Source organism: Onychostruthus taczanowskii, unplaced genomic scaffold (assembly GCF_017590055.1).
Source record: "Onychostruthus taczanowskii isolate IOZ18803 unplaced genomic scaffold, ASM1759005v1 scaffold85, whole genome shotgun sequence".
Taxonomy (NCBI): Eukaryota; Metazoa; Chordata; class Aves; order Passeriformes; family Passeridae; genus Onychostruthus; species Onychostruthus taczanowskii.
Genome location: NW_024506443.1, coordinates 2092979 through 2107741, shown reverse-complemented (window position 1 = coordinate 2107741; position 14763 = coordinate 2092979). Strand labels below are relative to the sequence as shown.

The following is a 14763-nucleotide window of genomic DNA, read 5'->3' as shown; positions in this document are numbered from 1 at the left end:
TCATTTGGTCTGCATTAGCTGACTGCATATAAGCAAAGTAGGAGTCCACATCTGCCCAATAAAAGGTAATGCTAAATAAAGTTGTATAAGCCCATTCCTCTTTTGGAAAGAGAACCATATGAGTCTGAAGTCATGCCATCAAAATTACAACACAAGTTATCCATATAACATGCTGAAGTGATTAAAATACATCTCATTGCATTTCAGCATTTTTATACACCTCAGGTACAAATTTTTTTAAGACAAATCTGACATATCTTGTGAACAAATGAGCTTAGATATAACTATACACTTTTGTGAATAAATGGAAATTTGCTGCTCCAATGTTTTGGGTTTTTTTTTATCTAGGAAATGGTATGCTGCTTGCTTTGTTGATTGTAATTTTTTTTCTACATAATGTTTTCATTTTTATAGTGACTAACATTAACCTTACTTTTTTTTTTTTTTTTAAGTTGCTTTCTAAAAATAAATGTCTGTTTGAAAATAGAAGCCAAAAATGAGATCATTGGCAGATGCATGTTTGTGTCTTTTTCCCGCTTTGACAGAAAGGTTGAAGGTGGGTTCTACAACTAATTGATTGAATTTCTCTAGTATGCTTTATTTGCTCTGTGACAATAATGTGAGTGGAGACAAGGAGTATGGCAGATTAGTAAACTATGAAAATTTACTTAAGGAGGTAATTGCATGTAATAGCACAGAGCTGTCACACCTTTCCTGAGTTGTATCTGTAATCAAGTGTATTCAGATTTTTACAGCTTGTGTGCTTCCAATTAGAGCCCAATACTCTTGCAGTCTTTACTCATCCATGCATCAACTGCACCAGGGAACAGTGAATTTACCTACAGACTTTTGAGAAGTAAAGCCAAAATAAGGAGTTTGGGATTCTTCTTCCAGTTCTGCCACTTCCTGAGAAGTCTGACTTCATGGATATAGTGTAAAAGAGGAAATGGCACTGTGGATTTAGAGCTGGGGAGCTTTATTTTACCTCTGTGTTGTGGCTTAACCACCTAGGTAGTAAAGCACCACGCAGCCTGTTCACCTCCAGGCCACAGAGGGATGGGGAATAGAAACAGCAAAAGAGAAACACACAGTTCAATAAAGGAAAGAGAAGGGAAAATGTAAAAGAGTTGTAAATGTACAGTTATCACCTCACATGAGTAGGCCAGTGCCCATTTTCTCCCTGAGCAACAGGCAGTTTCCCAAAAATGGCCCTCCCCTTACTTTTTCTTGCTGAGCATCACACTGCATGGTATTGTGTATCCTTTTGGACAGTTTGGGGCAGCTGTCTTGGTTGTGTCCCTTCTCAATTTCTTGAGAAATTGATGGAGGAAAAGTTGGCAGAACAGGAAGCCTTCACATGGTACAAGTACTTTTCAGAAGTAGTAAAAACACTGTCATGTTACTGGTTTAGTCACAAATATACAATATAACACTGTACACACTGCTCTGAACATCAACTCCACCCCAGACAGATCCAGCATACACTGGTACTTGCCACCTTAAGATAGTTAAATTCTAGAATCACGGTGAATTACAGTGACTTACAGAGTAGTACGTTCCAAAGATTGGCATCTTAAGGCAGACAAGACAAGTTAACCTAAATATGCCCATACATTAAAAAAAAAAAAAAAAAAGGACAGTAGATCAAAGAATTTGACCTTAATTAATGAACTTTCAGACTGAAAATTAGCTCACATCAATCCTGCATTGGGAAGTCAGAGTGGTGAGAGGCATGTTATCAGCCATTGAGATCCACTACTCTGTTGAACATGACCTATGGCTTTGCAGATCCAGAGTGTTCTCTGACAGGCCTGCTCACTTGCTTCAGTTCCATATGATGTATTCAAAGCTGGAGTTCAGGACACAGTGCCTTTGTAAAGGGTATACATTTTCAGAAAAAAAAGATTTTATCTTTCTTTAAAGCAGAGCTTAAATACTGATTCACTAATTCATTAAAGTGGTGCTGGGTCTGTGAATCTTACTGTGTGTATAGAACCCTGAAGAGAAAGAAATTGAATGCTATGGCTATTTGCAATCTAGCCAAATACCAAACTTGATTGGCTACTGTAGACTTTAATCTTAAAGTGTTTTTCAAGTTGCCTGATACAATCTATTTTAGCTGGATTTGGTGGAATAGCAGTAGCATGTAATGTGCAATTAGTTTAGGCACAAGCACATATTATCATGAATAGACTTAGGCATAGTCAGCATGTAGAAACTCATTTGTGTTTAATAGGATACTAATGTTAAATATCAATGCATTATTCATAGGCAAAAGGAAAGAAAATTGTTTTACACAGCAGTTTCAATATTTCATGTTTTCTTACTCATGCTTATTGAAAAAGAATAAAAAAAGGAGTTTTGTAATACCAAAAAAAAAAGAGTAAACATGTGCAAATCATATCATATCCTCTGTTCTAATTATTGATTACTGAACATCCAGCAGTTCTTTCTACTTCTCTTGCAGTACAGAAGGAAAAAATATTCAATTACTAATTTCAAAATATTTAAACAATTCTTTTATCTTTGGGCTTCATCAGCTATTGGTACCAAAGGGATATTTTTTAAGATTTGTGATGGCTAGGCAGTCAGCTGTTCTCAAGCCTCAAAGTCAGGAAATCTGACTATACTTCAACTGGAATATTCATAACTATAATTTGAAGCTGACTACTCATAGGTGAAGATGGTAATTAATTGGCTGACTTTAACACATAGTTTAAAAAAAATAAGGTAAGTAAAACATAGCTAACATATATAAACTTGCAAATATTTTTCAATGGATACTGACTAGAAGCTCAAAGTAATCAGAAAAGAAGTCAAAGTCCATAGAAGTCTAGGCAAATTTGATTGGTTTCACACTGGGTTTTCTCTTGTACATGGACAAAAGGCACTTTATCCCATTCAGCTTCAAAAAAAGTTTTGAATGGCTATGTGGTAATAGAGAGGATCACTTCAGTCCAAACCTACAGTAATTAAGGTCAATGGACAACAAGGTTTCTGAGGTTTCAAAAATTATTAAGAAAAAGTCAGTTAGTAGGGATTTTTTTGAGCTATTATCATGATACATAATGCCAAACCATGACTCAATTTTTTGTGTGTTGTTCTTGGGTCATTGGCAAGAAACATACATTTTGAAAAATATCCAACTGATTAATCATAACCAAAGATTGCAAGTACTCAGGTGACTTTTGTTTTCTACAGACCAATCATCTCTAAGCATTTTTTTTAATTGTCATTAAAATATTGCCAAATTCAGGAGGAAAGGCAATGAGAAGCTGTCTGTTCCAAGAAGTTGATTCAGATCAAGAAATATTTCTCAGTCCAATATCAAAATTTATGAACAAGGTGAACAATCTAAGAATTGGATAGGAGATTTTAACTTTGATAATAAATTCTGACATTGTGAAGAACTGGAAGTTCTCTGTCAAGGGGTTAAACAAACAAACAACAGAAAAACCACAAACAAACAAAAAAAAGAAAAAGAAGATGATTCAAGACCTATTGCACAGATACTAAAGAAGGAAACCACAAATTTCAGAAATGTTTACATATTTTCAGCAATTTGACTTATACAACAAAACAGGATTACTAAAGTATGCAAGGGAAAATACCTTGGTTTCATCTGTTTCCATTGCATCATGTTTTATTAAGTGACTAAGAATCCAGTATTTTGTAAGAAATCATGCTCTTAAGTATAGCAGTATAAAATGCATTTTCACTCAAGTAGAACATTTAAAGCACCATATGACTTTTTAACTTGAAAAATGAAATATAAAGAATATTAACTTCAATACACCTTTCTTTGAAATATTTTTTTTTTTCAGGGAATGTGATTTTTGCATGATGATAAATACCAATGTATACAATGTCACATATATGCAGGTGCAGCCTAGAAAGACAACCATATCCTCAGCTGCATAAGATGCATGGCCAGCAGGATGAGGGAGGTGATTCTCTAAGTAATCTTTAAGGTTCCTTCCAACATAAACCTTTCTATGATTCTATGATTTTGTGATTTGTGTACTTATATATTAAGTATACAAATATGACTCTAAATTAATTTAGTTAGAAAATGCATAAGGGTAATAGAAATTTGTTTCTTTAACTTGTTTCCTTAGAATTTGAAGATCTTTTTCAGCAGACTTTTCAGAAAATTACCTCTCAATAAGGGCCATATAAAGATGAAACTAAATGCTTAGAGAGTAGCTGCTAGGCCTGTGTATCACTTGCAGAGGAGAATCCTTACCTTTCTTTACACAATAGCAATGTGTTCATGACAGCAAAAAGCCTCACAAACACTGTGTTCAGAGCAGAAGGTTTTGAGTAGGACCAATCCCAGTATGTAAAAAGAGACATTAGTTCTGTCAGGGAAATAGGTGTTCTCTGTCTGAATTATATAGTAGGCACTGTTAGCTACCATAATTATAGTACATTACATTATGGAGTTTTTTTTGTTTTCTTCTATGTATTTGTATGTGTATATGCCATGTTCTTAGTTAAGTCTTAGCCTTGGTGACAGTTCTTCCATATAGAGTTTTAATTTATAATATATGTATGAGAGTTGAGTTCCTCAGCAGGCTCTCTCACATGTGAATAGTCAGATGCTACATAGTGGTTTCAGGAAAATTCTTCCTTTCAATATCATATATTAAGCTGTCAGACCTGCACTCATACAGAGTTCAAAGAGTTCATGTTGCAAGAAATATAGGTGAAGAGTTGTTGATACAGACTTGAAACTTCTTGCAAGCAAGGAAGGATATATTATTTACCTCCTACATCTTGTGTGCTATCAATGGTTCCTTGTGTGCGTTCCGAGAAGTGGGGATGGGTTATGAATGATAGGGCAAAAATATTTTCTATCCACTGAAATAACAAATGGAAATGCTTATTCCTCCTGTTATGTTTAAACAATTAAGTTACAAATTAACAAGTCACCATGAAAATTAACATTTTGAAGACTAATCTGCAAATCATATACCTGTAGTAAATGTAAGTCTGACAGTTTTAGATTTTATATATCCAAGGTTCACAAAATTTAAAATTGTCAGAGCAATTGATGAAGACTTGAAGTGCAGGGTACAAACCCTGTGTCAGTTCAACTGACATGCAGATGCACTTGCAGAATCACATTCTTTATAATAATCTGCTTAATGATTCATAAAATTATGGTAGAAAAACAAACATTAGCCATTTTCACAAACTTGATAAATATGCAGTTTTTGAATCACAAATACTATTGATAAACATTCTCAGTGGTTTTTGATTCTGTATGCTTAAGTTAGGAAACTCTGCTATTTTCAGCAATTGATTTCTGGAAATACTTTTGTGATCATGTTTTACTCTTGTGACTGTCAAGTCAAAAGGAAATAATGCTGTTGTTTTCACTTGTAACGTGAATATCTATATTTAGAGATATTCTCTATCTCAAACAGCCAACCACAAGTGTTAACACTTGAAAAAATGTTCAGTAAAAATAGAAATAATATGACTTAAAATTCCTAAATTCAAAATTAATAATTTATTTGGCTGGTCACAGACAGCTGAGAACCATTGAGCATTAACAGTATAATACCTGCAGATTGAGATTGAGTGACAAGGTTCATTAAAAGTAGCAAATTACAAAAAAAAAAAAAAAAGTTTTGTGTTAAAAAGAATGGAAACCAAATAGCTGCAATTCCTCAGGAATATTTCCTCTTCTTTTATTTTTTTTCTAAATGATATATAAAATATATAAATATATAAATATATATAGATACCAATTTTATAAGTTTATATATAAAAGTTTGTGTATATGTGTGTGAGAAAAAATATAGGACAAGATCTTGATAGCCTTCATCACACAGAACAGTAAATTGCAACAGCCCTTTTGAGGTCAATGAGGTCACCTAGAGATCCATCAGTGCAAAAGAAATTACTGGAATCTGACTGCTTGGAGGCTGTAGTAAACAGTCTGTATATCCAAGGCACGCTAAAAACAAAACAGAAATATTATGTTCTACAGGGCAAATATGCTAGAGCACCATGTCTATTGTTGCTCACCAAAAGGTTTTGTGACTCTGTGGCAGTGGGATGAACAAGGAAGTAGCATTTGCTGCTTATAAAACAATCCATGCAGTGCAGGAGGGATAAGAAAAACCCTCCCTGCACAGAATAAACCCTCCCTGCACAGAATAAACATTTCCTGTAGCTGTACTGTATCTGCTTGTTTATGAGCACAAAGAAAAATAATACCTTAAGCATGATACGTGCCTTTACAAATGCCCTCCCCCAAACCAGACCGTTTTTTTATCAAAGCAGTGTTTCATTGAAATAAAGTGCAATTTCACATGGACAGATACCAACACTGTGCTAACATCTGTAAAACAGACAATTACAATCAACCCAGTCTTCTTCCTACAGAGCAGGATGGGCAATTTTAAAAAGGGCTGACAGTACTCATTATGCAAACATGAGCACTAATATTCCATGATTTTATTTTTCCAAAATAAAGTATGCACAAGTGTGCATACTCACCTCTACCCCATTCACACTGAGTGGACTGGATTGAGAGCTTTACAGTCTCATTTATATATTTGAATAATTCTGCTCTTCAATGTGATAGACATATTTTCCAGAGGACAAAGTTTCTCTTGTGGTGTGTTTTGTGGAGTCTGTTTGGGCTGGAATGCTTTGAGGTTTCTAAAGCAAGCATTTGCAGATACAAACTAACTGCAAGGACTGCCCAAGAGAACAAACTGCAAGAGCTGCAGTGGATGTTTGCTCTTTTTTTTGCAAAATCGTGTATTAACAGCCCTTAAGCAATCTAAAAGATATTTAGCTGAATTTAACTTTCCGAGGCTCACTTGGATAAGGGGGAAAAGGAGGTGAGAGAAATTGCAGGAGGAGGAGCTGATCTGTCTCAAGGTGGAGCTGTATCTTGTATTAAATGACATTGGCAGATTAAAGCTCTCTGGTGGGGAAGGGCTTAAAGGCTGAGTCAAAAGCCAAGAAGTCTCTTTATTTACGCCTACCTCCCAGCCCCTGGCAATCTGACTAATAACAAACTGAGCTAACAAGAAAGACTAGAAAGAACAGAGAGAACACAGGAGCAGCTTGCATCTAAAAATCTGACAAACCAAGTGATCAAGTCAAGCTCTGCTGAGCATCTTGTTTGTTTACTGCATCCAAATGCTTGCAAACAGTTAACTATATGCAGAAAAGTCAGCCTAGCTGTGAAGTATGCTGTGAATTTTAATTGAGGGAAAAGGACAACTGCTTACAGGATGGTCTGACGTGCATGGCTGCCTGAAAGATTTTTTTCAATCGAATGCTTTGTACTTTGTTTTCTGAACAAGGATTTTAACTTCATGGAGCTGTAGTATTACCGGAGCTTGCAGCAAAGGAAACTCAGAAGGAAGTGTGCATTTTTCAGAGGGAAAAATTGCATTACATGGAAACAGCTGCTCCAACTGTGCATTATTGAGTGTACCAAGGAGTGTTGCTGCTGTACAGGTAAGAAAGAATCCAGTTAGTTAATTAGCTAAGTACATGAGACTTTCACTTCTCAGTACAAGTTGCATTTATTTTTCTGCATGATTTTGTATAACTTTTATGTTAAATGATGGCAGTTTATACTGTATTTTAAACAGTTTGTGGGCACATTTATTAAAACTGATTACTGTGTAGAATATATACACTAAAGGAATACTGGTTTTGAACCCCTTGAGGGAGAGGAATGGGTGTTTGGTTTTATTTCAAGTGCAAAAGTGGTGTTAAATGCATCATCTGACTGTGATTCCCTTAAGAATTTAATAAAATATCACAAAGGGTCTTAGAAATTACTAATTCTTAGCTTGGGGCTTTGACAATCTCCAAGGTTTTTTGGTTTTTTTTTAATAGCTGAATTAAAACAGCCAAACAAATAAGCCCCCAATCATAATGAAATAAGGTCTTTCAATATTTTAAAACCAAATCAATTATTACTTAGCAAGCATGAGATGTCTTTTCTGTAAGATGACTACTTCTGGAAGTATTCAAATCTGCCTCATAGAAAGAACTGTGACATTTTTTAGTCTTTTAGAATTCCTACAGAGTTTAGTTACAGTATGCAGTCTACAGTGACTTACATGAAAGCAGATAAAATGAAAATTACCTTAAGTTACACTGTGGAATTTGCTGAAAAACCTCACCACATGAAAAGACATTTATTAAAACTGATTACTGTGTAGAATATATGCACTAAAGGAATACTGGTTTTGAACCCCTTGAGGGAGAGGAATGGGTGTTTGGTTTTATTTCAAGTGCAAAAGTGGTGTTAAATGCATCATCTGACTGTGATTCCCTTAAGAATTTAATAAAATATCACAAAGGATCTTAGAAATTACTAATTCTTAGCTTGGGGCTTTGACAATCTCCAAGGTTTTTTGGTTTTTTTTTAATAGCTGAATTAAAACAGCCAAACAAATAAGCCCCCAATCATAATGAAATAAAGTCTTTCAATATTTTAAAACCAAATCAATTATTACTTAGCAAGCATGAGATGTCTTTTCTGTAAGATGACTACTTCTGGAAGTATTCAAATCTGCCTCATAGAAAGAACTGTGACATTTTTTAGTCTTTTAGAATTCCTACAGAGTTTAGTTACAGTATGCAGTCTACAGTGACTTACATGAAAGCAGATAAAATGAAAATTACCTTAAGTTACACTGTGGAATTTGCTGAAAAACCTCACCACATGAAAAGATTTTTTTTCAAGTCTTTTAAATTACATTTTGTTGTATTGGGAATTTTTTCAGTTAAATGTTACTCATCTGTTACACAAGAGCAGTTTTTATTTTACAATAGTAGCCCACTGAGAACTTCATTACATGTTTCTGAGTGTTTAGGAAAAAAAAATGGAGAAAGAAAAAAAGAATACAACTCTCCTATTAATTTTTATTGTGTGGATATATATATGTGTGTGAGAGAGTTCTGGCAGTGCTGCTTACAGAAGTATGACGATGATTAAAATGTGAATGTTTTCCAATTGGTTACAAATGTTGTTACTTTCATCTCTGAGAGGAGGGCTTTCGTTTTTATAACCTAATTTCTTAATATGCAATAGAATGCAACATGCCTTTAAGATTTTTTTTTCCGCTTAATTTTGCTCAGGGACTTTATAAGTGTTGCTTGAATTTGATGCAGATTGACACTGGAATTTCTAATGAGAAAAAGTGTACAGAAACAAAGTTGAATTAGTCATAGCGTAGGTTTGAAGCTGGCATCTGTGTCAAGAGCCTGTATTTTTTACCTTGGGTCACTGGAAAGGATAGTGATGCATGTAAAGCAAGAATAAGTCTCTAGCATAATATGATCCTAGAATTATTCTGCATACTTCAAAATAACATCTTGCCATGTGTCTTATCCAATACTTTTTGGGAAAACAGACTGAAAGACATATATATTAAACATAAGCATCTGGAGTTCAAGGAGGGTTATATGAGACAACACAATTATATTGCAGTCACTGAAACAAAGATTAAAGCTCATATTTTTAAGGACACTTTTTCTCACACTGTGAATTGCAATTACTACTTCTAAATTCCTATTTCTACTCTCACTTATCAGAAATTACTCATGGACAAAAACAAAATTCACTGTGAACACATTTGTTGTTGTACTTTTTGTATGTGTGTGTGTGTGTAATACTCATGCCACAGCATTTAAGTGCTTGCATGGGTAAAGCTTTGCAATCTGTTCTAAGGGAAACCTTGAGAAATAGTGTTTCTAGTAACCAAGGTGCATGATATTCAAAATATGCATTGATGAGATGCCAAATCATATGACAACACTATAAAAATGTTCATGTCTGTAGTTGAATTGATCCTTGCAAAAGGTTCTAATAATTCAGAAAATGACACAGTTTGTTGTGTAGTGACATTCTGTACTTCATGTTTGAATAGCCTAGTTTGAAAGATTCTGACCTTTATTAGATTGATTACTTAAGAGTCTTGCTTAGTTCAGTCCTCAAATAAATAGCACACCCCATAAACATTACTGTTTTTTAAATAATCCATTGCATTTTAGGGGATTTTTTGTTATTATTTACTTTTTCTTAAATGTGGAAATACTTAACTAAAGATTATAAACAGTGATTTCTCTCTATCTTATATATCAAGTTACCATTGGTCTTGCTAGTTAGGCAGCCTTGACAGAAAGAAACAGAGAATCTTCTAATAGACTATAGGGCAACTTCATTCAAACCAATACTAAATTACTGACTTAAACATCTGAATTTTACTTGCAACTCCATAGCTGTATTGTAATGATCCATTTATCAAGTGTTTCAAAGTCTAAGATCAGATTGAAAGGTGATAATTATATTACACAACATATGGTTGATACTGGTGATAATTTTTAATTTGTAAAGCACAGTCAAGTCCATATACATTTCACTGTGGAAATTGATGATTATTATCATTGTGAAGAGTTTAATATTAACCTCAAAAAAAAGTTTGTCCTTGCTTGCTTGATTTTCTAGCATGCACTGCATTCTCAGTTCTCTTTTTTTGATGTCAATTATGTATGTAAATTTTTTCGTACATACATTACATGCAAACGTTACATACTGTGTGCTGTGGCACCAATTTCACCTACAAACTAAAACATATGTGTTAAAATTTAAGCAAAGAGAGATGATTATTTTGTCTACATCCTTTTCAGCTTGTGGGTACAAGGATTTCAGAGGAAATACCCTTTGATTTCCATACATAATGGAGAACTGTAGAGAGATTCCTTGTATCCTGAAAGAATGGGCTTTTGCTCACAACATGTTACTGATCCAAACCAAATCTTATTTCTTCTCTTCAGCAGCTGGGTAACATTAAGTTAATCTTAGCAAGGTACTCTTAATATTTGCCATGCTATGTAGTGCCAGAAAGCAATGGTTCAAAATACTATATTAGCTTTGATATAAGTTGCTTGGGACAGTAAATTATTACTGTTTTCCACTGGCAGTCTATAGAGTATATAAATAAAACTAACATACTCCTGATTACATCCTACTTTGGATATCAACATGAAAGTACTGAAGATTTCCCCTTATGACTCTGTTTATTCATTCAGTACATTAAACTAAATTTATATTCTCTAATTAGAAAATAATTCAATTGTTTTGCATGATATGATAGTACTTAGAAGGAGAAGTAGCTCAATGGCAAGCACTAGGAATGTTTTTTTCTTGCTGTTATGCCAGGGAAAATAAAAACAAAAAGAAAAAAAACCTCAAAAAACAAAAACCAAAACAACTCAAACAAACAAAACCACAAAAAACCCCCAAACAAACAACCCAAACCCTGTGAAATCATGACTGTATTATTTATTTCTTTTCTTTTTTTTTTTTTTTTTTTAATAGAATCTGCTGGACAAAATGAAGCTTTGGATTTTTTTTCTGTGCTCAGTTGTGGTTGCATCTGATCCTTTCCAGTCACAGCCTTCTTTTTCTTCAGTCAGAGGATCTTGTCAGAGTTTGTGTTCCTGTGAAGAAAAGGATGACACCTTGATTATCAACTGTGACAAAAGAGACATCAAGATGATCTCAGAAATAAATGTCCCACCATCACGGCCTTTCCATCTTAATCTGTTAAACAACGGTCTGAGTATGTTACACGTGAATGATTTTGCTGGCCTTGTTAATGCTATTTCTCTGCATCTTGGTTTTAACAATATAGCAGATATTGAGCCTGGGGCTTTCAATGGTCTCAGCCTTCTTAAACAACTTCATATCAATCACAATTCTTTGGAAACACTTAAAGAAGATACCTTTAATGGATTGGAAAATTTAGAGTTTCTTCAAGCAGACAACAATTTCATCACAGTGATTGAAGCAAGTGCCTTTAGCAAGCTCAACAGGCTTAAAGTGCTTATTTTGAATGATAATGCCATCGAGTATCTTCCTCCAAACATATTTCGTTTTGTGCCATTGACCCATTTAGATCTGCGTGGAAACCAGTTACAGACACTGCCCTATGTTGGCTTTTTGGAACACATTGGAAGAATACTAGACCTTCAGCTGGAAGACAACAAATGGGTCTGTAATTGTGATTTGTTGCAGCTGAAGATATGGCTAGAAAACATGCCTCCTCAGTCCATAATAGGTGATGTTGTATGCAATAGTCCTTCAGTTATCAAAGGCAGCATATTAAGCCGGCTGAAAAAAGAATCACTTTGCCCCACCCATCCTGTTAATGAACTTGAAGATCCTTCAGGGTCACTGCCCTTGGTTGTGACCACCTCTATCAATGATAATCTTCTGTCAACTAAGGTGATTCCTCTCCTGAAAGCTCCTACTAAAGAACCAAGTTTAGCGCTTCATACTTCCAAGCCTACTACGTTTCCAGGAATCTCTTGCCCTGTCCCTTGTCACTGCACCAGCCATATGCTCTCAGGAGTTCTTATGCACTGCCAGGAGCGAAACATTGAAAGCTTGTCTGATTTAGGACCCCCTCCTCCAAATCCTAAAAAGCTTATCCTAGCTGGAAACATTATTCAGACACTATTGAAATCAGATCTTGTGGACTATGCCAGCCTGGAAATGCTTCACCTGGGGAACAATCGCATTGAAATCCTTGAGGAAGGCTCTTTTATGAATCTGACCAGACTACAGAAACTATATCTCAATGGCAATCATCTTACAAAGCTAAGTCAAAATCTCTTCCTTGGCCTTCAGCACCTTGAGTACTTGTACCTCGAATATAATGCCATCAAAGAAGTTTTGCCAGGGACATTTAATGTAATGCCAAAACTGAAAGTTCTCTACCTAAATAACAACCTTCTGCAGGCTTTGCCACCCCATATCTTTTCAGGTGTTCCCCTCACCAGACTAAATCTGAAAACAAACCAATTTGCTCATTTACCTGTGAGCAATGTCTTGGATGAGCTGGATATGCTGGTACAAATTGAACTTGAAGACAACCCTTGGGACTGTACTTGTGATTCAGTTGGACTGCAAAAATGGATACAAAAATTGAGTAAAAATACCATGATGGGTGATATTTTTTGTAAATCTCCTGGGCACTTAGCAAAAAAAGAATTGAAATCCCTAAACAGTGAAGTCTTGTGTCCAGGTTTAATAAACAGCCCTGTCCTACCAACCCATGCCAGTTTTGTGGTTGTGACAACTTCTTCTCCTACTGCCAACACCGCAGACACCATTCTGCGGTCCCTTACAGATGCTGTCCCACTTTCTGTTCTAATATTAGGACTGCTCATTGTGTTTATAACTATTGTATTTTGTGCAGCAGGAATAGTTGTTCTTGTTCTGCACCGGCGCCGGAGATGCAAAAAGAAACAGGTGGATGAACAAGTGAGGGACAGCAGCCCTGTTCACCTTCAGTACAGCGTGTATGGGCATAAGACAACACACCACACCACGGAGCGCCCAGCTGCGACTCTCTATGAGCAACGAATAGTTACCCCCATGGTTCAGGTATACCACAGCCCATCCTTCAGCCCCAAGCACACTGAGCAGCAGCAGGAAGAGGGAAGTGAGAAGGAAGCAAATGATTCTAAATACCTTCGCCGAAGTCTCCTGGAAAGAGAGAACAGTTCCCCACTTACAGGTCCAAATGTGAAATACAAGGCTACAGATCAATCTGCTGAATTTCTGTCTTTTCAGGATGCTAGTTGCTTGTACAGAAACATTCTTGAAAAAGAGAGAGAGCTGCAGCAACTAGGGATCACAGAATACCTAAGAAAAAATATTGTGCAGCTCCAGCCTGACATGGAAGTTCGTTATCCTGGATCACATGAAGAGTTGAAGTTAATGGAGACACTCATGTACTCCAGGCCAAGAAAGGTTTTTCTAGAACAAACTAAAAATGAGTATTTTGAGCTCAAGGCTAACTTACATGCTGAGCCTGACTATCTGGAAGTCCTGGAGCAGCAAACGTGAAGTGATAATATGTTGGGCCAGGGCTGAATTTCTGTGGTTTTACTTTAAGGTGGAATCATTGTACATAAAAGTGCCTTATAAAAACATGTCAACAGTCAGAACTTAAGCACAGCAGTAATCCTAGCAAAGAAAAACTCAGGGATCACTGTGGGAAGCCATGGGGTTGTGAACAGGCAATATGTCACACCCCAAGTTAAGCAAGAATTTAGTGTGATTGAATTGTGGGAGGAAGATTGCTTATTGCACTATTCCTCGTCATTTTGAAAAGGTGTGTATGCCATTCTCCGTTCTCTTCTCTGTTTGTCAGCCTATGGAAAAAAAGGGTTCATTACCTTTACCCTTTCTTTTTTGCCCTCCATTTAATTAGATTCCTTTAAAAAAACCAAAAAGATCAAAAAAAAAAAAAAAAAAAAAAAAAAAAAAAAAAAAAGAAAACTCCAACACCTGTGTTTGTATTTATAACCTTAGAGTGTATATGTTAGGTTAGTACATGCACTGCATACACGGCCACTGTCTACAACTACACCTTACATACCTTTATAATAAATATGAAAGGAATTGAAAAGTTGGCATACTAAATGCCAGTTAAAAAGGAAAACAGATAAAATATTTTTGTGTATTCACCCAGAGCCTGCAAATATTTAAGTATTCTACACAGAACTTTGTGTGAATTCTGTATCAGTATGTGGAAGGAAAAATATGTATCTATGTTTACCCAGCATCTTCAACAAAGAAAACTGCAAGCCTTTTGCTACTTTCCCTATCTGATAGCTTTACCTAAGTTTGGACAATCTTTTCTCGAGCTGCTGCTATAAGATATTGTGCATCACTGGTGTTTCAACTCATAATCCTGG

General features: G+C 35.4%; 1 protein-coding gene across 1 annotated transcript; it reads left to right on the top strand.

The window, feature by feature from the left end:
* The first annotated feature begins 6952 nt into the window (after nt 1-6952).
* SLITRK6 (SLIT and NTRK like family member 6) lies at nt 6953-14314 on the top strand. The gene is made up of 2 exons (XM_041424963.1): nt 6953-7491; nt 11372-14314. The coding sequence occupies exon 2, from the start codon at nt 11387-11389 to the stop codon at nt 13907-13909; it is 2523 nt and encodes an 840-aa protein (XP_041280897.1). The 5' UTR covers nt 6953-7491; nt 11372-11386; the 3' UTR covers nt 13910-14314.
* The last annotated feature ends 449 nt before the right edge of the window (nt 14315-14763 follow it).